The sequence below is a fragment of the Meleagris gallopavo genome, unplaced genomic scaffold (genome assembly GCF_905368555.1).
Source record: "Meleagris gallopavo unplaced genomic scaffold, MGAL_WU_HG_1.1 scaffold_5, whole genome shotgun sequence".
In the NCBI taxonomy this organism is placed as follows: domain Eukaryota; kingdom Metazoa; phylum Chordata; class Aves; order Galliformes; family Phasianidae; genus Meleagris; species Meleagris gallopavo.
The window spans coordinates 89,843-114,505 of NW_028147019.1; the positions used below are offsets into that span (position 1 = coordinate 89,843).

The window sequence follows — 24,663 nt, forward strand, 5'->3', positions numbered from 1 at the left end:
TGGGAAACAGGGGACCCCAAAATAATTGAAAACAGCAGCAACAATCTGAGGAGAAACAAACTGATTTACTAAATATTGTATCAGAATGCAAGATAACACAATACAATACAGCACAATATAATTGGAATTGAAGCTAATAAATCAAATATAATGCGACAGAGTATCTGAAAGCTGTAGGCCTTATGCTAGTGCTGAGGCAATGCATGCAGTCGGGATGAGCAGAAGGGAGGAGAAACTGATGGTCGAAAAGAGAGAGGTCAAATGACCAACCAAGGGCTTACATCTGTTCCCCCCGAGCAGAAATAACAACAACACAGTGAACAGTCTGCTGTGGAATGTAGTTCTTCTTTTCTGGGACAGGTACCTGGAACTGGAGCATTAGCACTTTAACTCCCAGTGCACTACATAATGTTCTGATGTGGAATATCAGTAACCAAAAATCATAAAACCCTGACAATTAGCTATACAGCCAGGCTAAATCCAGTGATGCTTCCCAATTACGATGTTTTCTTATGTGTTTTTACGCTACTGAGAACAACAAAGTACAATGAGACAGAAATCTTTGTAGAGTTGCAGGCCTGAGGTCTTCTTTGGACCACGGGGACACGGTTAAATGGCTTCCACAACTGGAGTGTAGCACAAAGGGAAAACAGAGTCTTTACAATGGATGGTTGAGGAGACAAGGAAGGGCGACTGCGCTCTGTGAGAGTGCACTGAGCTCTTCCTGGGGATGGCAGAGCAGCCAGGTGACAGTGAACGGAAAAGGCAAACAGAGGTCAATCCCAAACACAGAAAGGAAGCGTGCAGGAAGTGGAAACAAGAAATCACCTGGCAGCACTGAAGAGACTTTGTCCAGTGTACCTGCCGAGATGAGTATAGGAGTGTTAGATTCAACTGCAATTGAGTGTGCCCAGGCATATCACAGACAAGAAGGGCTTGTAGAAATATGTAGGTGACAAAAGGAAGGCTAGGGGGAATGTGGGCCCAGCATAGAATGGGGCAGGGAACCTGGTGAGACAGGACATGGAAAAGTCTCTGATACTCGTTTCCTTCCTGACCTCACTGTTTATCAGTTAGTCTGGGCTTCTTGGAATCCCAGGTGCCAGAGACAGGTGGGAAATGTTGTTGCAAGGCAGATGTGCTGTTGGTGAAAGAGGAGGTGATCAGGGAATACCTAAGCACACAGGATCCCGTGTTGGAAGAGGCTGACAAGTATTGTAGGATTTTAGAGAGGTTTGGGTTGGAAGGACCTCAAAGACCCTGCATTTGCACCTCCCTTGCTGTGTGCAGGGCTGTCACACAGTAGATCAGGATGCCTGGGGCCCTGGACATCTTGAACATCTCCAGGGGTGGGGCATCCCCATCTTCTCTGGGCTGCCTGTTCCAGACCAGCTCCATGCCTCACATCATGATCCATGGAATGTTAGAAATTCCTTCCAAATGTTGAATGTAAAACTCTCTTTCAGTTTATTATCATTCATCCTTGTTCTATTATTCAGAAATGATGTAAGAAGTCAGTCTCCATCTTTTTTATTTGAACAAGACCACAGCTAGGAGATATACAGAAGGCATTGTCCAGAGTAGTGCCTCCACATTTCAGATCCCCAATACAAGGAAGATGACTGCAAGTGGGAGTTGATAAAAATATGTTAACACTTTCCAACTTCAAATATTCTCATGTATCTTCTCTTTATACGCTGAAAACACTCATATTTGAGGGGATACTGTGTCTTCTATTTTATTTATTTATTTATTTATTTTCCCTAAAAGGACAATGTTTTCCAGAACTGTGTCAGCAGGACACAGATGCCTTCAGGCACAGGGACACAGACAGTGGTGCCAGTGCCAATGCCCTGTGACTAATGCCCAGCGTCCACCGCTGCTCTGCCCTGCTGCGTATCTGATGTCCCTCATCCTCCAGGTGTCTCCAGCTCTCCTAAATCAATGACCATGCTTCAGGGCATGTTTGCAGCAGGCCATCTGGACACATGCTCTTCCCACTGCTTTCCATATTTCCCCATTCCTTGCTCCTTGTTTGCTCAGATTCCTCCCAACTATCTGGCTGATCTCTCATCTTCAGGGAGATTATTGGAACCTGCTCCACCTCCCCAAATTTTGATGGACTCTTTTCTCAAGTCCTTAGCTGTCATTCTATCTATCCCTTCCTATCTCTGTCTAACTCATTTCTTGTACAACTATTCCCTATGAAAGTCCAACCCCATTAAATGCAGCTTGGACAAGGCATGCAGTTGATCACTGTGTTTTACTGTTCATTCAATTGCATCATGTTTCCTTCTGTCTGTGAGAAAAAATAAATAAATAAATGAACAAACAAACAAATAAATAAATGGAAAAAGAAATCTTTCCTTGCCCATGTGCAACTGGTTCTCTGAGGAATGCCAGGGGGAGTTATTTCAAAGGAGGTTTAACATTGAGCAGGTATCTGCAGAGGAGAAGAGTGATGTGAGGAGAAGTGAAGCAAGTCCCTTGGGGCCACTGTGAGCAGAAATGGGCTGGGGAAGCTGAGGAGGACATTTGTCCACACAGTGACAGAGCAGAGCTCGCTAGGGGACATCCTGGGTCACCATCTGTTGCCAAGTGCTGGTTTAAATTCTTGTTTGCACCTAACTACACAGAAATGAATAACTGGACTTTGCAAATACCTGTTTTTTCTCTCTCTTTTTAAGCAGTCTCCAGATACCTCTCCAGTTTGCTGTACAAGTTCTGAACACCTGAAGAAGATGACAGGAAGGCACAAGGCACAGGAGGGCTCTTCAGGTTGTAATGGGCCCCAGGGGGCATTTGCTGCTGAGTCCATCAACCTCCAGTGCACAGAGAAGATTGCATGAAGTGCTCCAGAAGACCAAGTCAGAAGGAAGAGTGAAGTTTCTTGGAGTATTAATGGGCCCCACTGAGGGCCGTTCACAAGCAAGCTTCCCCAGGGACTTGTTAGAGCAGATAATTGGAAGCCATGATTACAGGCAGACCAAGGCCCTGGGATGGTGGCTGTGATGCTGAGAAAAGCCTCCTTTGTCTTGTGAAGCAGGAAGGCCAAGGCCTGATGCCCAGAGCCTTGGCAGGGAGATCGTGTCCCTCCTGCTGGCTCAGGGCCCTTCCTGGGGCAGTGGGATGGAGGTTTGTGTGATGTCAAATGAAAGAGCAGAGGACAGCAGCTGCCAGACTCTGCATGGGGTGCAAGGATGCCGTGAGGCCCAAGTCCCATGTGGGCAGTGTGTCTCATCCCAGGATGTAGGATGTGAGAAGGGCCCAGTCTGAACAAGCAGTCAATCCCAATGAGCAAATTTGAACTTGAGATCTCTCAGTGCTGGTGCCCTCCTTTGGACAGTCTCCCATAGTTTAATGTCCTTTATGTTCTGTGGTGCCCAGAAGTGCACCCAGTGCTCCAGGTGAGGCCGCAGCAGTGCAGAGCAGAGAGGGACAATCCCTTCCCTCACTTAGATGCCAATACCATGCTCAGTGCACCGAAGGGAACGGTTGGCTTACCTGTCTGCCTGGGCACACTGCTGACTCACATTCCATTTGGTGTTGACCAGGACCCCCAATCCCTTTCAGTGGGACTGCTCTCCAGTGTCCCATATCCAGTCAGTGTGTATGTTCAGGGTTGCCCTTACCCAGGTGCAGAGTCAGGCACTTGTTCTTGTTATACTTCATGTGGTTGGTGCATAACCAGTTCTCTAACTTCAGCACACCTCTCTCCAAGTCCTCTCCACCCTCAATGGAGGAAACACTTCCACCCAATTTGATGTCATTAGCAAATGTACTCAAAACATCTTCTAGGCCTGTATGGCAAATCATTGATGAAAATCATATAGAGAAGTGGCCCTCAAATGGAGCCCTGGGGAACCCTGCTAGTGACCAACCACCAGCCTGATGGAACCCCATTGAATGTAAGCCTTTGGCCCAACCCATCGGCCAACTGCTCACACATCACGTTCTGTTTTGGTCTAGCCATATGCAGAACTTTTTGTCCTGATGAATTCTCTGAGAAACTGTATCAAAAGCTCTGCTGAAATCAGCTGACTTCCATTGGTCAACTAAATGGGTGACCACTTCACAAAAGCACATGAAGTTAAATGGGACCTTCCCCTCGTGACCTTGTGTTGGCTGTGACCAATGACAGAATTGTCCTTCACGTATTTTTCAGTATCACCCAGCATAAATTACTCCATAATTTTAACAGTCACTGAAGTGAGACTTACAGGACCATAATTGCTGGGGTCTTTCTTACTTTTCATTAAAACTGGAACAATGTTTGACAGCTGCCTGTCAACTGGGAACTGACATGACCTTAGACTTCTTCTGATGACATTTTCATGAGAGCCCAGAGCAAACCAGTAAGGTGTCATCACTGAATGAATGTAGATGTGTCACAAATTTGTGATGCCTTGAACTCCACAGTATGCCACAGATGGAGCAGAGAGGAAGATCTGGCTCTTCTGTTGTGAGCTCGTCCATTTTGTCAGCAGAATGACACCACATGCTCCATGGGGACAGGTGCAAAAGGCACAGTGGGTGCCCTAAGCACAGGGCTGTGGTGGCATTCAGGATGGCCAAGAATACCTCCCTTCTGGCCCTCAGCTGATGCTCAGGAAGGAGGGGTCTGTCTCACAGATTTCCTACCACAGTGGACAAGCACCAGCACACAGCCAGGATCAGCCCAGGCACCTTGGTCATCACTGAGTGTCTGTGTGTGCGCAGTGCAGTCCCTGCTGAATAAAGACCAAGGATTGAGATGAGTGGCTCACACACAGACACCTCCTTGTGCACATCTGACCTCAGCTAAGAGCACTCCTGGCTCCCATGGTTCTGTGAGGAACTGATCCCATTTCAGCCCCAGGGATGCCGATTTCAGCAGATGGGATTCCTAACCCTTGAGTTAGGTTGGGATGGACTGATAGAATCAGAACAAAGGGAAATGGATTTTAGTTAAAAAGGGGAGACTGAGGTCAGATGTTAAAAAGACATCTCTTTCACACAGGCACTGGGAAATGTTGGCAAAAGAGGTTGTGGATGATCCATCCTTGGAGGCACTCAAGGTCAGAATGGATGCGATGCTGGGCAGCCTGATCTGGTGGTTGGCAGCCCTGGCCATGCCTGGAGGATTAGAACTAGCTGATCTTCCAAGTCCCCTCCAACCTAAGCCATGCTGTGATTCTGTCATGTTCTTACAGCACTTCCAGGTCACGAGAGGAGGATTCCAGGTTTGGCATTTGTTTCTCTTGTGGTCAGATTTAGTTTTGTAGGAACAACCGTGCTCCTGGAATCCAGAGGATGTGTTGATTAATTGAGCTGACTTAGAGCTATGTTCTGCAGTGATGATCCTGATGCCTTGCAGGAGCTGTCAGCATAGGAGTTGCATGGATATCTCCAGGGAGAGAATGAAATCACATGCTCTGCTGCTGAGCTGGGCAGGGCTCCTGGGACACAGGGAGCTTATAGAAGTGGGCAGCACTGCAGAGAGACAGCTGTGCTCAGGAGCAGCTCCTGTGCACCACGCAGCAGAGCTGGGGGCACGATCCGCAGGTGAGAGGGAGAGGAGAGAAGGAAGAGCAAATACAGGATGTGAACAGTGTGAGAAGCCTGAGAGCTCACTGGAGGAGCATTGCTGACAGCCATGCACACAGTAAGTTGCTGCAGACAATGCATCTGCTTTTATTGGAGGGATGAATCTGGGATAAGCCATTGCACATCAGGCTGCAGACATTCCATGCTTCTTTATCAAGGAAAAAGATCTGCTCCAGCTGAGGTCATCCATGCCAAAGAATCCGAGCACAGCCCTGAGGGCTGCGTGTGCCAGGACGGCTGCAGGCTGTGCAGCCGGGGCTGCAGCCGGGTGCCCAGGGCTGTCGTGCAGAGCAGGTCCCTGCTGTGGCCCAGGGGCTGTGTGCCGGGGCAGGGACTCTGCCGCCTGCCAGGCTCAGCACTCAGCTGCCCGGGGAGCTGCCCAGGGCGCTGCGGGGAGACGTGTGGGGGGAAGGAGCCCCCCAGCACGGCAGGGCATTCTGCTGCCACAGCTGCTGCCTGGGGCAGGGGGATCACAGCTACACTGCACCACAGGGTGTTTTCAAGGACACTTTGCAAGAGGAGAGACAGGACAGGGATTTTCCATTTCCGGTTCTTAGGAAAGGGACAAGAGTTGTAGACAGTAATCTGAAAGCAGCTGAGAAATATGAACACATCTCTGAGAATCCTGAGTTGTATATTTCTCATTCTGGTGCTGTATGAACAATCTCCCAAAGTGCTTTCAGTTTCTCCTCTCCCAAAGGACAGCACCAGCTGAAATTATCGTCATTTTCTGCAGGCATAAACATGCACTTCTCCTGCAAACAGGCAGCTTTCTCTACCAGAAATTTAAATGCACAGTAGTTAAGATGGACACTCTCCATGCAGGCAGGGTAACGACATGAGACATGGAAATTGCTTGTAAGAGTAATATATCCAGGCAGCTGATATAAAATTAGGGAATGAGAGGAAATAAGAGCCTGTTAAGCTTCTACTTCTTAAGGTACAGTGAAGCTCATTAAAATAAACTCCCATAATGGAGTTAAATGAACATTTTCCACACACAAAGAAAAACTTCTATATAATGGTGGGTAGAGTGTCTGCATGACTGGTCTTGACTCGTCATTATCTTCTGCACTGTGCACAGGACTCCATGCCCAGGACCTGCAGATGCCCAACAGCAGCTCCATCAGCGAGTTCCTCCTGCTGGCGTTGGCAGACACGCGGCAGCTGCAGCTCCTGCACTTCTGGCTCTTGCTGGGCATCTACCTGGCTGCCCTCCTGGGCAACGGCCTCATCAGCACAGCCGTAGCCTGCCACCACCGCCTGCACAGCCCCATGTACTTCTTCCTGCTCAACCTCGCCCTCCTCGACCTGGGCTGCATCTCCACCACTCTCCCCAAAGCCATGGCCAATGCCCTCTGGGACACCAGGGACATCTCCTATGCAGGATGTGCTGCTCAGGTCTTTTTCTTTCTCTTCTTCATCTCAGCAGAATATTTCATTCTCACCATCATGTCCTATGACCGCTATGCTGCCATCTGCAAGCCCCTGCACTACGGGACCTTGATGGACAGCAGAGCTTGTGCCACCATGGCAGCAGTTGCCTGGGCCACTGGGGTTCTCTATTCCCTGCTGCACACTGCCAATACATTTTCACTGCCTTTATGCCAAGGCAATGCCATCAATCAGTTCTTCTGTGAAATTCCCCAGATCCTCAAGCTCTCCTGCTCACACTCCTATCTCAAAGACCTTTGGGTTCTTGTGGTCAGTGCCTCTTTAGCATCTGGGTGCTTTGCTTTCATTCTGTTCTCTTATGTGCAGATCTTCAGGGCCGTGCTGAGGATGCCCTCTGAGCAGGGACGGCACAAAGCCTTCTCCACGTGCCTCCCTCACCTGGCCGTGCTCTCCCTCTTCGTCAGCACTGGTACCTTTGCTTACGTGAAGCCTCCTTCCCTGTCCTCCACATCCCTGGACCTGGTGGTGTCATTTCTGTACTCAGTGGTTCCTCCAACACTGAACCCTCTCATCTACAGTGTAAGAAACAAGGAGCTCATGTGTTCAGTTAGGAAAGTCATTTCACAAATGTTTCTGAATTGTGTTAAGTTCACTCTCTTTTCTTACAGTCTCTAGTGTCGCTTGCTTTTATTATTGTCTGTGATAAATGATTTTATTCATCTGAGTTTGACTGAGGAATGATTCTGATTTATATTATATTTATACTATTTATATTATATTATATTATATTATATTTATACAGCTGATTCCCAGCTGTATAATTTAGTGTCTGCTTAATAAAACTGGATATCCAAATTGCACTGCCTGAAGTTTGCCTGAAGGTTGTGGAGCGGCCTAGAAGAGGGGAGTTAGGAGCTGAGCAATCACCGATTTTAACAATAGCAAGTGTTTGTTAGAATCTGAATCTGGGATGGGACAATCTTGTCCATATGTACAGATGGGGGGACGAAGGGTTGGGGAGCAGCTCTGGGAAAGGGATCTGGGGGTTCTGGTTGATGCCAAGTTGAGCATGAACCAGCAGTTTGCCCTGACAGCCAAAAGATCCAACCGTCCCCTGGGGTGCATCAGGGCCAGCACTGCTGTCCACTGGGTGAGGGAAGGGATTGTCCTGCTCTGCTCTGTGCTGGTACAGCCTCTCCTCAAACACTGGGTGCAGTTTGGGTGCCACAATTTAAGAGGGACATCAAACTTCAGGCGTGGCAGTGGGGCAGGTGACAGTCTTGCTGCTGTCCTTCAGGACCCCCACACCCAGAACCAAAGTGACAAAAGCAGCTGCAGCAGCAGCACTTGGTGGAGGGGGTCAGCACAGCGGAAGGGGCTGGGATAATGCACAGACCCTGTCACGGCTACCTTTAGATCTATCTGTGTCCATGACAGGGGACAGCAGGCCCACAGGTCCACTGGCCAAAAAAAAAGGGGGAGGAGAATGGGGAGAGGGAATTTAGAAAAACAAAAACAAAAACAAAAACAGCAGCAACAGTGTGTGGAGGAGAATTAATTTATTAACTATAATAGTAGAAATACATGTTAATTGGGATTGAAGCTAATAAATCAAATAAATGAGAGAGTTTCTGAAAATTGAGGTTCTTACTCTGATCTGCCTGGGGGGAAGCACAGAAAGTCTCATGACTTCCAGTCATTTTTATCTTTACCTTTGATTGGAAAATGGAAACGGAACAGCAAAGATTTCTGGGAGCTGCAATACATTTCTTCTCTTCTGAGACTCCCAGTGCACTCCATGATGTGATGATGTGGAATACCAACAACAAAAATCATAAACCACTGGAACACCACACAGCTTGGTGTCATCTGAAAAATGGATGTGAGTGCACTCAATCTCACTGCTGATGTCACTGAAGAAGATCTGAAAGACTACTGGTCCCTGCTCTGATCCGTGAGGCACATCACTTCTCACTGATCTCCATCCAGACATTGAGACACTGACCATCACTCTCTGGCTTCAGTCCTGCAGTCAGTTCTTCATCCAGCAAACCGTCCACCCATCAAGTCCATATCTTTCCAATTTGGAGAGAAGGATGTTATGAGGTGCCTTGTCAAAGGCCTTACTCAAGTCCACATAGATGACATCAGTGACTCCTCTTTTGTCCGTTGATGCGGTGACATCATCATAGAAAGCCACCAGGTTGGTCAAGCAAGACTTGAACCACTGGTTGAATGTTATTTGAGAAATTTCATTTTAAAAGCTTCCTTTGATCTGATCAGATCCTGAGCCCAAAGGAGGGGGATGGGTAGATATGTTGCTGTGAGGTCACACGTGCAACCAGAACTCACCATCTTGTAGCAAGCATGTGGGTGAGATGGTGTTTGAAAGGTTATTTCTGTCTCTGGAGGTGACAGATCTGCAGCAGGAACATGGCTGACAAAGAGGACACTCTTTCTGTAGTAGCCACTAGGACAGCCTTTAATTCAAGGCTGAGGTCTGTGCCTTTAGGAATGCTGGCAATGATCATTCCCATGTCTCTGGTAAAGCCAACAGAGGGCACCAGCTTGGCAGGTGGATTGAGAGATCCCTGCTGCCTGAGAAGCTGATTGCCTGCATGCAGGAAGAGGCCTTGGGTGTGGGTTTTCACGTCCCCTGCACACTAGCACATGACGCGTGCATAACTTGGACATGTCTACCTGAAAGGTCAGCATCAGGCTTGTGACTTGAGAGACCATGGTGAGATTTCACCTGTGTGGTCTGCTGGCAGGCCAAAAGAAGGCTGATGGGTTGGTACACTGCCTGGAGGGTAGGTTGTGAGATGGTGGCACTTTCAGTCTACCTGGACTGGTGGAAGACATTTGATACTGCCTTGTATGACTCCCTTCTCTCTAGATGGTAGAGGCATGAACTGATGGATGGCCACTCGACGGATAAGGAATTGGCTGGATGCTCACAGCCAGAGTTGCGGTCAACAGCTCAATGTCCATGTGGAGACAATGGTACTTTTCAGGGGTCAGCATGTGGTACTGGTGCTATTTAACCTCTTTCTCTCTGATTTGGACAGTGCCGCTGAGTGCACTTTCAGCAAGTCTGTGGGTGACACCAATTTCTGTGATGAGGTCAACCCAATAAAGAGTAGGGATGCCATCCAGAGGGACCTTGACAGGCTACAGAGGTGGGTCTGTACAAAACTGATGAAGATCAACAAGGCCACGTGCAAGGATATTCACACGGGTCAGGGCAGTCCCAAGCACAAATGCAAGCAGAGAGGAGAATGCACTTAGAGCAGTCCTGAGGAGAAACTCTTTGGGTTTTAGTTGATGAACAACTCAACTGGCAATGTGCACTTATAGCCCAGAAAACCAACCGTATCCTGGGCTGCACCCAATGAAGTGTAGCAAGTAGATGAAGGGGGACGATTCTCCCCTCTATTCCACTCTTGGGAGACTCCACTCGCAGTACTGCATTCTGATCGAGGGCCACAAACAGCAGGACAAAGTCCAGAGGAGGGAAACAAGGATGACCAGAGGGCTGGAACATGTCTCATCTGTGCAAAGAGAGGCTGAGAGAGTTGGGCTTGGTGTCCCTGCCCATGAGAGGAGGATTGGGACTAAGTGATCTTTAAGGTCCTTTCCAATCCAAACCATTATGTGATTCTATGGCTCTACAGTTCCACGGTGGTTGGAAATAGTCGGAAAGTGAAAAAGTGAGGAAAACTGCAGCTTGGATGTTGGAGAGTGGACATGAGGTAAAGGAGTGGACATGAGGAGTGGACTTGAAGAACAGTGATGTGGTACCAGAGGTTACAGAATCATAGAAGTATAGAACAACTTGTAATGGAAGGGACCTCAAAGATCATCTAGTTCCAACTCCACTGCAGAGAAAAGGACTGCCAACAACAATATCAGGCACTACATCAGGCTGCCCAAGGCCCCATCCAGCCTGGGTTTCAACACCTCCAGGAATGGGGCATCCACAACTTCTCTGTGTCCCTTTGTCAGCTCCTCACCACTCTTAAAGTGAAAAGTTTTCCCCTAAGATGTTCATTTTTATGATGTCTGCAGGTAAGATTGGTTCTTTGTACTGAAGTGCCTACAATTGGCACCTGGTGGACAAGTGCGTTTTTATAACTTAGCAAATTTTTCTGGTTCAGGGGAAAAAAAAAAAAAAAGTTATCTACATAGCTATTATTGAAATTGTCGGGAGTTCAGCAAATTACCAAATCACTCAGAAGTGAGGCATTCCTTGAGCTACATTGATGCAATTCACTGGGTCTGACAGCAAGAACAGAAATAATTAACCTGCATATAGATGTAATTTAGGAAACTCTGCTAGTCTTACATAACAGGAAAAACAGCAGGACAACAAAATTGCAAAGAAAGAAAAACGAATATAAGAAATTTATTTTGTTTCGGTAAATAGAGAACAAGAAGGGTAAGAAATCCTAACAAACTGTGAGAAAATTCTGTGTTGGAAGTGATAAAAATTAAATAAAGTACTAGTCAAGTCTGCAGTGGATTAGGTCTAGTTTCGGTTAATAAAGTGAAAGGGATGATGAATTCAATAGCTGTTCCAACGTGTGCAGAAAAACCTGCATTTGATATGTAGCCATTAACACACACAATTTGTTGTCACTGGGTTTAAGCAAGGAAAGAATCAAGCACTTTTTGCCTCAAGCCAGGAATTGTTGAGTTGTGTTTTCTCCCCCGTCCTGCTGAGGAGGGGCAGTGACAGAGCAGCATGGGGGGCACCTGGGAGCCAGGCAAGGTGAGCACAGCACAGCTGGGCGCTGAGTTCCAGGGGATTCTGGGCTCCCAGCCCTGCAGCATGTCACACACAGCTCACAGCCAGCCCTGCTCTGGGCTCTGTTGGGCTCTGGACCAGGAGAGGGACTGGCCCAGGCTGCCCATTTTCCAGTGCAGGCACTGAGCCCAGTGCCCCCATGGAGAGGTCCCACTTCAGCCATCAGCCCTCAGCAGTTTATGATGAAAAGTGCTGCTGGGAACCACTGGTGTGAGGTCTGGGGCTGCTGGTAGCTTCCTTGGGCAGTGTCTCCTTTTTGTTCATGCAGAGGAAAGTTGGGCTGGATCGATGTCCTGAGGCACCCTGCTCCTGGGCCCCAGGATCACCTCTGCCTGCTCCCTTCTCCTGTGGGCTCCCACAGCCTACAGCCCTGCAGAGCACCCAGAGGAGGGCTCATCTTGTGTATATGGTCACAACCGGGCCCTGGTGCTCCATCTGCCCCCAGCACCCACACAATCTTGTCTCCAAGGGGGTCCTTGGAGAAATGCCAAAGTCGGGACAGGGACTGAGGAACAACTGCAAGGTCATAGGGCTCCAGGCCACGCTTGCCTCCGCAGGGAAATGTCATGCCCAGATCAGCTCCTGTCAGTCCCCATCCCTCCTCTGTTCGGCCATTGATGGCTGACTCTGTACTGACTGTACTGGTCATGGTGGGAAGCAGACCTAGATAGATGAGGCTGAGTGCTGCTTAACTCCATCCCTGGGAGTCTGTGAGTGTGCAAAATGCTTGGAATGATGACAGCATTTCCAAAAGCACTTGGAATGTCCAGGTATAGCCAAGGATGACAGGAATTCCTGCACTGTTATGTCCCCACTGCCTCAGGGAAGACTGCAGACATCTCATTTCCATGCAGATAAAGAGACAGAGGATACGCAGAGGATACAAGAGTCAGCTCTGATCCACATTAAATATGGGCTTCAGAAGAAAGAGAGCAGGTTGATGCCTCAGCAGACATAGAATGAATCAAAATATTTCTGCAATAGCATAAGAACCAGTAATAAACATAACAGAAAAAAATTCATAATAATACAAATACTTAAACATAGAAGAACAATACAGGCCTGCTATGGGACAGTCAGTGAGTCATTTAGAGAGAGAATGTTCATTGTTAATGAAAAGAGTCCGTGACATCAATTTCCCCAATGCGTCTTTGAGCTCCTGGTTCCTCATGCCACAGATGAGGGAGTTAATTGCTGGAGGAACCACTGAGTACAGAAATGACACTGTCAGGTCGAGGGGTGGGGAGGAGATGGAGGGGAGCTTCAGGTAGGCAACCATGCCAGTGCTGAGAAACAGGGAGACCACGGCCAGGTGAGGGAGGCACGTGGAGAAGGCTTTGTGCCGTCCCAGCTCAGAAGGCATCCTCAGCACGGCCCTGAAGATCTGCACATAGGACACAACAATGAAAACAAAACACCCAAAAAGCATAAGGTCACTAACCTCAATATGCCCAGCTTGCCAGAGGTAGGATTTTGAGCAGGAGAGCTGGAGGAGCTGGGGGATTTCACAGAAAAATTGATCCACAGCATTGCCTTGGCAAAGAGGCTGTGAAAATGTGTTGGCAGTGTACAGAAGAGCAAAGACAATCCCAGTGCCCCAGGCAGCTGCTGCCATGGTGGCACAAACTCTGCTGCCCAGGACGGTCCCGTAGTGCAGGGGCTTGCAGATGGCAACTAGTGGTCATAGGACATGATGGTGAGAAGGGAATATTTTGTGGAAAACAAAAAAGAAAAGACCCTGGGCAAACTGATACACTGGGAGGCAACACTTCCTGTGGCAGGTTGGAAGGAATTGCTAAGGTCCCTTTCAACCCAAGACATTCTATGGTTTTATAACACCAGAATAAGTGCCACCTAGAAGGGAGCTCTTGACCCAGCACTCGATCACTTACAGATCACCTGGGACTCTGTGTTCTTCAGTCCGTGGAGAACTCCAGAAAATCCAAAAGCAAAGAGCAACTCCTTGGCTGTATTGCTGATATCAGCCTTGGAAGAGCCCTCCAGGTCTCTGTTCTGAGCAGCCCCTTGTGTTACGGTGGTGCTGGCTAGTGAGACCAGCTCTGACACATTGGTGTGCATTGCTGCTCCTGTCTGCAACCACAGGGATGCCACTGGTAGGTACAAGAGGACTGCTGTGAAATCAGATGAGACCCAAGGGATACCAGGAGTGTAGAGGAACAGTAGGACAGCATGGGAGTGGAAAGAGAGCAGCACTCAAAAGACCACCTCCTGCACCTGCCCATCGCCATGGCCACAGCAAAGCAGCAGCCCCGGCTCAACGGGCACAGATAGTGGGAGCCAACCAGGCAGTGAGGAGCATCTTCCCAGGGACACCAGGGCGGCTGCTCCATTGGGCAGCTGGGCTCCTGGTCCCTGAAATCATCCTGCACAACGACTTTGCTCCACCAGGTCCAGAGGAGAAGGGAAGACATGGGTGCTGGAAGAAATGAGTTTCTTCTGGCTTGTTTATTGAGTTTATCTGCAGAGGAAGTCTGCTTCTGTAGGTACATGAAATGATTGAGTCAAAATTACTAATTAACAAGTAGGAGGCTCATAATGAATAGACTTTAATCAAAATTCAAGTTTTAGGAAATAATAACAAGGACAAATATTAACAAAATACTGTCCTAATGTTTTCTGATATAGCTGAGGATTATCCTGTGATTTCTCAGTGCATCCTTAAGCTCCCGGTTCCTCATGCTGTAGATGAGGGGATTCAGTGTTGGAGGCACCACCGAGTATATAAAAGACAGCACCAGGTCCAGAGATCGAGATGAGATGGAGGGGGGCTTCAGGTAGGCAAACATCACAGTGCTGACAAAGAGGGAGACCACAGCCAGGTGAGGGAGGCACGTGGAGAAGGCTTTGTGCCGTCCCTGCTCAGAGGGCATCCTCAGCACGGCCCTGAAGATCTGCACATAGGACACAACAATGAATACAAAGCATCCAAAGACTAAACAAAAACTGAAATAAATAATTCCAGTTTCCCTGAGGTAGTCTGGTTCTGAGCAGGAGAGCCTGAGGATCTGGGCAACTTCACAGAAGAACTGATCCACAACATTACTAAGGCAGAAAGATATAGAAAATGTATTGGCAGTGTGCAGAAGGGAATAGAGAACCCCAGTGCTCCAGGCAGCTGCTGCCATGGTGGCACAAGCTTTGCTGTCCATCAAGGTCCCGTAGTGCAGGGGCTTGCAGATGGCAACGTAGCGGTCATAGGACATGATGGTGAGAATGCAATACTCTGCTGAGATGAAGAAGAGAAAGAAAAAGACCTGTGCAACACATCCTGCATAGGAGATGTCCCTGGTGTCCCAGAGGGCATTGGCCATGGCTTTGGGGAGAGTGGTGGAGATGCAGCCCAGGTCGAGGAGGGCGAGGTTGAGCAGGAAGAAGTACATGGGGCTGTGCAGGCGGTGGTGGCAGGCTACGGCTGTGCTGATGAGGCCGTTGCCCAGGAGGGCAGCCAGGTAGATGCCCAGCAAGAGCCAGAAGTGCAGGAGCTGCAGCTGCCGCGTGTCTGCCAACGCCAGCAGGAGGAACTCGCTGATACAGCTGCTGTTGGGCATTTGCTGCCTCTGGGCACCAGGACCTGTTCAAAGAGTAAAACAGTCAAGGAGAAGTCTTTCTATGTGGCGAGTGTTCATTCAGCTCCATTATGTGATCCACATTTCTTGAGGTTGAGTTTGCCATGAGGGACTCTGCACTTTTTATCTTGATGATGCAGACTTGCCCGTATGGGTACATGGGAACGTGCTGATGCCGTGGGGTCAGGCTTTCTTTTCAGAATGTATCAGATAAAATCACTTCTGAGGCAGAAGTGCTGATCAGCATCTGAACCTTAATGCCAAAAACATGTTAGTCAAAATTAGAAGTTCTAGGGATCCGTTTTTCCAACAGATTCTCATCCTGCTCACCATGCCTAAGGACTGTTTCCTGAAGTCTGAACAGCTGTAAGACTTGAGAGGCAAAGGGATTCACTGCTGCTTAGTGCAGGGTAAGGTGAGCTGACTGGGTTTCCTTCCAATTGCTCTGAGCTTGGCTACTTTGCAGATGTCAGACGATTGCATTCCCATCAAATTCTGAAGTCTGACCCAGCTCAGAAAACAGGAGTCCACTGCCCATCACTGTGTATTCACCCATTCTTGATGTACTTCAGCACTGCCTCATCACCACACATCTTGCAAATGACACCTCACACTGATTTCACGAACCCTACAGCATTTGCATATGGCATCTCTCTGCTTCTTCCCTGCACTTTGATCTCCTGACTAGGGGAAAAAATTTCATCCTGAAGGTCAGCTCACAGCTCTGAAGGACACCTCAGGGAGATGTGTCCTCATGATGGCATCTCATTAAGGGAAAGCCAGCTCCTTCCCAGCCTCACAGACTGCCAAAAGCCCAAGGCAGTCGCTTTGCACTGCAGAGGGTGATGGACACGTGCCTGAGAGGAAAAAGGTCAGCTCACAGCTCTGAAGGGCAACTCAGGGAGATTTGTGCTAATGATGGCATCTCGTTAAAGGAAAACCAACTTCCTCCCAGCCTCACAGACTGCCCTCAGCCCCAGGCAGTTGCTCTCAGCCTCTATGCACTGCAGAGAATAATGGACACGTGCCTGAGAGGTAATTGCACTTAAGGGTTCTCTCTTGATGTGCCCTCAGGGCTGCGCTCTGATGCTGCAGCAGGGAAGCCCGCAGCTGGAACAGCTCTTATTCCATGATAAAGAAACACAGGGTGTATGCAGCCTGATCTGCACTGGGATGTGCCAGATTTGGTGTTCCCTGTTGGAGAAATGTTTGCATTACCTAGAGTGAGAGACTTACCGTGTCAGTGGCTGAAAGCAAAGCTCCTGCAGTGAGGTCGCAGCCTGCTCACACCCCACACATCCTGTACTCCCTCTCTCCTTTCTCTTCCATCTTCATGTCACCTGCAGAACGTGCCCCTGGTACTGATGCACAGCACACGGGAGCTGCTCTTAGTCACAGCTGTCTCTCTGCAGCACTGCCCACTTGTAGGAGCTCCCTGTGTCCCAGGAGCCCGGCCAATACAAGCAGCAGAGGATGTCATTTCTATCCTCCCCACTGATCTCCCCTGAGATGTCCCTGGGTCTCCATGGCCAACAGCTCCTGAAAGATAACAGCGTCATGACTGTACTCTGAAATCGGCTGAATTAACCACCAATGTCGAGTGGACAGTGACCAATTCTGGAAATGGGAAACAGGGGACCCCAAAATAATTGAAAACAGCAGCAACGATCTGAGGAGAAACAAACTGATTTACTAAATATTGTATCAGAATGCAAGATAACACAATACAATACAGTACAATATAATTGGAATTGAAGCTAATAAAACAAATATAATGCGACAGAGTATCTGAAAGCTGTAGGCCTTACGCTAGTGCTGAGGCAATGCGTGCAGTCGGGATGAGCAGAAGGGAGGAGAAACTGATGGTCGAAAAGAGAGAGGTCAAAGGACCAACCAAGGGCTTACATCTGTTCCCCCCGAGCAGAAATAACAACAACACAGCGAACAGTCTGCTGTGGAATGTAGTTCTTCTTTTCTGGGACAGGTACCTGGAACTGGAGCATTAGCACTTTAACTCCCAGTGCACTACATAATGTTCTGATGTGGAATATCAGTAAGCAAAAATCATAAAACCCTGACAATTAGCTATACAGCCAGGCTAAATCCAGTGATGCTTCCCAATTACGATGTTTTCTTATGTGTTTTTACGCTATTGAGAACAACAAAGTACAATGAGACAGAAATCTTTGTAGAGTTGCAGGCCTGAGTTCTTCTTTGGACCACGGGGACACGGTTAAATGGCTTCCACAACTGGAGTGTAGCACAAAGGGAAAACAGAGTCTTTACAATGGATGGTTGAGGAGACAAGGAAGGGCGACTGCGCTCTGTGAGAGTGCACTGAGCTCTTCCTGGGGATGGCAGAGCAGCCAGGTCACAGTGAACGGAAAAGGCAAACAGAGGTCAATCCCAAACACAGAAAGGAAGCGTGCAGGAAGTGGAAACAAGAAATCACCTGGCAGCACTGAAGAGACTTTGTCCAGCGTACCTGCTGAGATGAGTATAGGAGTGTTAGATTCAACTGCAATTGAGTGTGCCCAGGCATATCACAGACAAGAAGGGCTTGTAGAAATATGTAGGTGACAAAAGGAAGGCTAGGGGGAATGTGGGCCCAGCATAGAATGGGGCAGGGAACCTGGTGAGACAGGACATGGAAAAGTCTCTGATACTCGTTTCCTTCCTGACCTCACTGTTTATCAGTTGGACTGGGCTTCTTGGAATCCCAGGTGCCAGAGACAGGTGGGAAATGTTGTTGCAAAGCAGATGTGCTGTTGTTGAAAGAGGAGGTGATCAGGGAATACCTAAGCAAACAGGATCCCGTGTTGGAAGAGTCTGACAAGTATTGTAGGATTTTAGAGTGGTTTGGGTTGGAAGGACCCTAAAGACCCTGCATTTGCACCTCCCTTGCTGTGTGCAGGGCTGTCACACAGTAGATCAGGATGCCTGGGGCCCTGGACATCTTGAACATCTCCAGGGGTGGGGCACCCCCATCTTCTCTGGGCTGCCTGTTCCAGACCAGCTCCATGCCTCACATCACGATCCATGGAATGTTAGAAATTCCTTCCAAATGTTTAATGTAAAACTCTCTTTCACTTTCTTATCATTCATCCTTGTTCTATTATTCAGAAATGATGTAAGAAGTCAGTCTCGAACTTCTTTATTTGAACAAGACCACAGCTAGGAGATATACAGAAGGCATTGTCCAGAGTAGTGCCTCCACATTTCAGATCCCCAATACAAGGAAGATGACTGCAAGTGGGAGTTGATAAAAATATGTTAACACTTTCCAACTTCAAATATTCTCATGTGTCCTCTCTTTATACGCTGAAAACACTCATATTTGAGGGGATCCTGTGTCTTCTATTTTATTTATTTTATTTATTTTATTTTATATCATTTCATTTCATTTCATTTCATTTCATTATTTATTTATTTATTTTCCCTAAAAGGACAATGTTTTCCAGAACTGTGCTTGCACAGGACACAGAGGCCTTCAGGCACAGGGACACAGACAGTGGTGCCAGTGCCAATGCCCTGTGACTAATGCCCAGCGTCCACCGCTGCTCTGCCCTGCTGCGTATCTGATGTCCCTCATCCTCCAGGTGTCTCCAGCTCTCCTAAATCAATGACCATGCTTCAGGGCATGTTTGCAGCAGGCCATCTGGACACATGCTCTTCCCACTGCTCTCCAGATTTCCCCATTCCTTGCTCCTTGTTTGCTCAGATTCCTCCCAACTATCTGGCTGATCTCTCATCTTCAGGGAGATTATTGGAACCTGCTCCACCTCTCCAAATATTGATGGACTCTTTTCTCAACTCCTTAGCTGTCATTCTATCTATCCCTTCCTATCTCTGTCTAACTCATTTCTTGTACAACTATTCCCTATGAAAGACCAACCCCATTAAATGCAGCTTGGACAAGGCATGCAGTTGATCACTGTGTTTTACTGTTCATTCAATTGCACCACGTTTCCTTCTGTCTGTGAGAAAAAATTAAATAAATAAACAAACAAACAAACAAATAAATAAATGGAAAAAGAAATCTTTCCTAGCCCATGTGCAGCTGGTTCTCTGAGGAATGCCAGGGGGAGTTATTTCAAAGGAGGTTTAACATTGAGCAGGTATCTGCAGAGGAGAAGAGTGATGTGAGGAAAAGTGAAGCAAGTCCCATGGGGCCAATGTGAGCAGAAATGGGGTGGGGAATCTGAGGAGGACATTTGTCCACACAGTGACAGAGCAGAGCTCGCTAAGGGACATCCTGGGTCACCATCTGTTGCCAAGTGCTGGTTTAAATTCCTGTTTCAACCTAACTACACAGAAATGAATAACTGGACTTTGCAAATACCTGTTTTTTCTCTCTTTTTAAGCAGTCTCCAGATACCTCTCCAGTTTGCTGTTCATGTTCTGAACACCTGAAGAAGATGACAGGAAGGCACACGGCACAGGAGGGCTCTTCAGGTTGTAATGGGCCCCAGGGGGCATTTGCTGCTGAGTCCATCAACCTCCAGTGCTGACAGAAGATTGCATGAAGTGCTCCAGAAGACCAAGTCAGAAGGAACAGTGAAGTTTCTTGGAGTATTAATGGGCCCCACTGAGGGCCGTTCACAAGCAAGCTTCCCCAGGGACTTGTTAGAGCAGATAATTGGAAGCCATGATTACAGGCAGACCAAGGCCCTGGGATGGTGGCTGTGATGCGGAGAAAAGCCTCCTTTGTCTTGTGAAGCAGGAAGGCCAAGGCCTGATGCCCAGAGCCTTGGCAGGGAGATCGTGTCCCTCCTGCTGGCTCAGGACCCTTCCTGGGGCAGTGGAATGGAGGTTTGTGTGATGTCAAATGAAAGAGCAGGGGACAGCAGCTGCCAGACTCTGCATGGGGTGCAAGGATGCCGTGAGGCCCAAGTCCCATGTGGGCAGTGTGTCTCATCCCAGGATGTGGGATGTGAGAAGGGCCCAGTCTGAACAAGCAGTCAATTCCAATGGAAGCAAATTTGAACTTGAGATCTCTCAGTGCTGGTGCCCTCCTTTGAACAGTCTCCCATAGTTTTATGTCCTTTATGTTCTGTGGTGCCCAGAAGTGCACCCAGTGCTCCAGGTGAGGCCGCAGCAGTGCAGAGCAGAGAGGGACAATGCCTTCCCTCACTTAGATGCCAATACCATGCTCAGTGCACCGAAGGGAACGGTTGGCTTACCTGGTTGCCTGGGCACACTGCTGACTCACGTTCCATTTGGCGTTGACCAGGACCCCCAATCCCTTTCAGTGGGACTGCTCTCCAGTATCCCATTCCCCAGTCAGTGTGTATGTTCAGGGTTGCCCTTACCCAGGTGCAGAGTCAGGCACTTGTTCTTGTTACACTTCATGCTTTGTGAGTTTGTGCTTACCCAGTTCTCTCACTTGTCCACGTCTCTCTGCAAGTCCTCCCCACCCTCCATGGAGGCAACAGCTCCTCCAAATTTGGAATCATCAGTAAACTTGCTCAAATGATCTTCTAGTCCTACATGCAAGTAATTGATTAAAGATAAGTGCCCTTAAATGGAGCACTAGGGAGCCCTGCTTGTGACCATTTGTTTGCCTGATGGAACCCCATTTGCTGCAATCTTTTGGGCCCGACCCATTGGCCAAGGGCTCACCCATTATCTTCCTGTGTGGACGTATTCAGGACACTTGGCCCAGAAAGGTACTGTGAGAAAGAATATCAAAGGCTCTACTGAAATCCTCAAGGATAATCTCAACTGGCTTCCCTTGGTCAACTCAATGGGTGATCCTGCCATGAAAGGACATTAAGATTAATACGACCTTCTCCTCATGAACTTGTATTGGCTGCGACCAATGACAGAATTGTCCTTCAGGCATTTCTCAGTAACTCCCAGCATCATTTTCTTCATAAGTTTACCAGGCATTGAAGTGAGAATGACAGCTCTGTAATTACCGATGTCCTCTTTCTTCCTCTTCTTTAAAATTAGGACAACGTTCGCCATCTTCCTGTCAACAGGGAACTGACATGACCCAGAACTTCTTCAGGTGCTACTTGAATGAGAGCTCAGAGCAAACTAAGGTGTCATCAGGGAAAGAATGTAGATGTGTCATAGCTCTGTAATGCCTTGAACTCCAGAGTATGCCAGAGAGGAAGATCTGGCTCTTCTGTTGTGAGCTCATCCATTTGGTCAGCAGAAGGGTCAGGATGGATGGGATCCTGGGCACCCTGATCTGGTCATTGGCAACTCTGCCAGTGGCTGGGGCTTGGAGCTAAGTGATCTTTCAAGTCCCCTCCAACCTAAGCCATTCAGTGATTCTGTTATGTTATGCCTTCACTGCCTCAGGGGTCATGAGGAGAGGTTTCCAGATTCGGCATTTGTTTCTCTCTTGGTCAACTTCTTTTAGTAGAAATAATGGTGCTTCTGATATCCAGTGGATGTGTTGATTAATTGAGCTGACTTACATGTTCTGCAGTGATGATCCCTGCTGCCTTGCAGGAGCTGTCAGCTCAGGAGGACCATGGATATCTCCAGGGAGAGAAGGAAATCACATCCTCTGCTGCTGAGCTGGGCCGGGCTCCTGGGACACAGAGAGCTCCTACAAGTGGGCAGTGCTGCAGGGAGACAGCTATGAAAAGGAGCAGGTCCTGTGCAGCACACATCAGGGCTGGGGACATGATCTGCAGGAGACAGGGACAGAAGGAAGAGAGCTTACAGGCTGTGTGGCACATTAGCAGTTTGTGAGCTCACTGGAGGAGCATTGTTCACAAGGTAAGTCTCTTGCTGCAGGCAGTGTAGTCGCTTTTACTGGAGGGATCACTAAATTTGGGACATCCCTAGCAGAACTGGCTGCAGGCACTCCATGTTTCTTGATGATGGAAAAAGACCTGCTCCAGCTGAGGGCTTCTGTGCTGCAGCATGAGAGCACAGCCCTGAGGGCTGCGTGTGCCAGGACGGCTGCAGGCTGTGCAGCCGGGGCTGCAGCCGGGTGCCCAGGGCTGTCGTGCAGAGCAGGTCCCTGCTGTGGCCCAGGGGCTGTGTGCCGGGGCAGGGACTCTGCCGCCTGCCAGGCTCAGCACTCAGCTGCCCGGGGAGCTGCCCAGGGCGCTGCGGGGAGACGTGTGGGGGGAAGGAGCCCCCCGGCACGGCAGGGCAGCAGGGCAGGGCAGGGCAGGGCAGGGGCCTTCTGCTGCCACAGCTGCTGCCTGGGGCAGGGGGATCACAGCTACACTGCACCCCAGGGTGTTTCCAAGGGCACTTTGTGAGAGGAGAGACAAGGCAGGGATTTTTCATTTCGTGTTCGTAGGGGTGAGGAAAGTGTTGGGGGTAGGAATCTGAAAGGAGATGTGAAATATGAGCACACTGCTGAGAATCCTGAACTGAACGTTTCTCAGTCTGCTGTTATGCGAACAATCTCCTAAACTTTCTTTCAACCTCTCGCCTTCCAAAGGACAGCACCAGTTGAAATTGTCATTGTTTTCCACAGACATGAATAATGCACTTATCCCACAAACAGGCAGTTTTCTTTAAGCAAAATTTAAGAACTCAGAGGTAGGGAAGGGCACTCTGAGTGCAGACAGGATAAAGATATGAGACATGGAAATTGCTCATAGGAGGAAAATACCTGGGCAGCTGAGATGTGACATTAGAAAATGAGTGGAAAGTTAGAGCTCCTTAAGCTTCTCCTTCTTAAGGGATGGTGAAACTCATGAAAATAAAGTCAAGTTATGGAGTTAAAAGAACGTTTTCCATAGAGAAAGAAATATTTGTATAGTATAGCAAGAGGAGTGTCTGTTTGAATGATTTTAACTCAACATTATCTTCTGCACTGTGCACAGGACTCCATGCCCAGGAACTGCAGATGCCCAACAGCAGCTCCATCAGCGAGTTCCTCCTGCTGGCGTTGGCAGACACGCGGCAGCTGCAGCTCCTGCACTTCTGGCTCTTGCTGGGCATCTACCTGGCTGCCCTCCTGGGCAACGGCCTCATCAGCACAGCCGTAGCCTGCCACCACCGCCTGCACAGCCCCATGTACTTCTTCCTGCTCAACCTCGCCCTCCTCGACCTGGGCTGCATCTCCACCACTCTCCCCAAAGCCATGGCCAATGCCCTCTGGGACACCAGGGACATCTCCTATGCAGGATGTGTTGCACAGGTCTTTTTCTTTTTGTTTTTGTTTTCAGCAGAGTATTGCATTCTCACCATCATGTCCTATGACCGCTACGTTGCCATCTGCAAGCCCCTGCACTACGGGACCTTGATGGACAGCAGAGCTTGTGCCACCATGGCAGCAGCTGCCTGGGCCACTGGGCTTCTCTATTCCCTGCTGCACACTGCCAATACATTTTCACTGCCTCTCTGCCAAGGCAATGCTGTGAATCAGTTTTTCTGTGAAATCCCCCAGATCCTCAAGCTCTCCTGCTCAAAGTCCTATCTCAGAGAAGTTGAGCTTAGTGCAATTAGTGCCTTTGCTTTACTTGGGTGCTTTGTATTCATTGTTGTGTCCTATGTGCAGATCTTCAGGGCCGTGCTGAGGATGCACTCTGAGCAGGGACGGCACAAAGCCTTCTCCACGTGCCTCCCTCACCTGGCTGTGGTCTCCTTGTTTCTCAGCACTGTGGTGTTTGCCCACCTGAAGCCCTTCTCCATTTCCTCCCCATTCCTGAATCTGATGGTGGCAATTCTCTACTCGGTCGTTCCTCCAACACTGAACCCTATTATCTACAGCATGAGGAACAAGGAGATCAAGCATGCCCTCAGCAAAATGTTGCAATGTGCCATATCCCATCTTCAATAAGGTGCACATCATCATTCCCAATGATGGTTCTTTATATTTTATGTACATATGACTTTTTGTTTTTGTGTGTAAGTGTAATAGAATGATCTTGAAATAAAAAGTTGCAATTTATTCCTCTTCTTCTTTCCCATCTACTTGCCATTTTCTCACAACAAGAGCTCTTGTAAATATGAAACCAAATTCCCCAAATAGATTAAAAGACACTAGAAAACCTTGCAAAAAAATACTGTTCCTTAACTCTTCTCTCTCCCTACCTCATCTGAATCTGGGGGAGGTACAACCACAGACTGCAGCACAACACACTCTTTTCATTCCTGGGCTCTTTACGCTGCCACACTGCTCTCACGTCCTTGCATTTGTGCAGACCTGAAGGTCCTGTGTGTCTCACAACAGTGCTGTTGTCTCTACAGCAGCACTCCGGGGCTGCAGTCAGTAGTTGGCAATATGAACCGCTGTGTCACAGTGGTCTCCTTGCTGGCACCACCATAACAAGAGGGGCTCATCAGAGCAGGACCAGAGAACTG

General features: G+C 48.5%; 3 protein-coding genes, 1 long non-coding RNA gene and 1 pseudogene across 5 annotated transcripts in view; 2 read left to right on the forward strand and 3 right to left on the reverse strand.

The window, feature by feature from the left end:
• Nucleotides 1–24,663, reverse strand: part of LOC104915571 (uncharacterized) — a 137,258-nt gene that overhangs the window by 66,274 nt on the left and 46,321 nt on the right. The window lies entirely within an intron of this gene.
• On the forward strand, nucleotides 5,455–7,836 carry LOC104915417 (olfactory receptor 14C36-like). The gene is made up of 2 exons (XM_085215141.1): nucleotides 5,455–5,644; nucleotides 6,671–7,836. Exon 2 carries the CDS (start codon nucleotides 6,694–6,696, stop codon nucleotides 7,654–7,656), a length of 963 nt encoding a protein of 320 aa, XP_085071267.1. The 5' UTR covers nucleotides 5,455–5,644; nucleotides 6,671–6,693; the 3' UTR covers nucleotides 7,657–7,836.
• LOC146541993 (olfactory receptor 14A2-like) lies at nucleotides 12,873–13,480 on the reverse strand (annotated as a pseudogene).
• LOC116217732 (olfactory receptor 14A16-like) lies at nucleotides 14,344–15,393 on the reverse strand. Its single transcript, XM_031557663.2, has one exon. It carries the CDS (start codon nucleotides 15,355–15,357, stop codon nucleotides 14,416–14,418), a length of 942 nt encoding a protein of 313 aa, XP_031413523.2. The 5' UTR covers nucleotides 15,358–15,393; the 3' UTR covers nucleotides 14,344–14,415.
• On the forward strand, nucleotides 15,419–24,139 carry LOC100539791 (olfactory receptor 14J1-like). 2 transcript variants are annotated; one of them, XM_085215135.1, is made up of 2 exons: nucleotides 15,419–15,427; nucleotides 23,204–24,139. In XM_085215135.1, exons 1-2 carry the CDS (start codon nucleotides 15,419–15,421, stop codon nucleotides 24,137–24,139), a joined length of 945 nt encoding a protein of 314 aa, XP_085071261.1. The 2 variants fall into 2 exon arrangements, with proteins under 2 accessions (XP_085071261.1, XP_085071262.1); XM_085215136.1 differs by lacking the exon at nucleotides 15,419–15,427 and having other exon boundaries at nucleotides 23,180–24,139.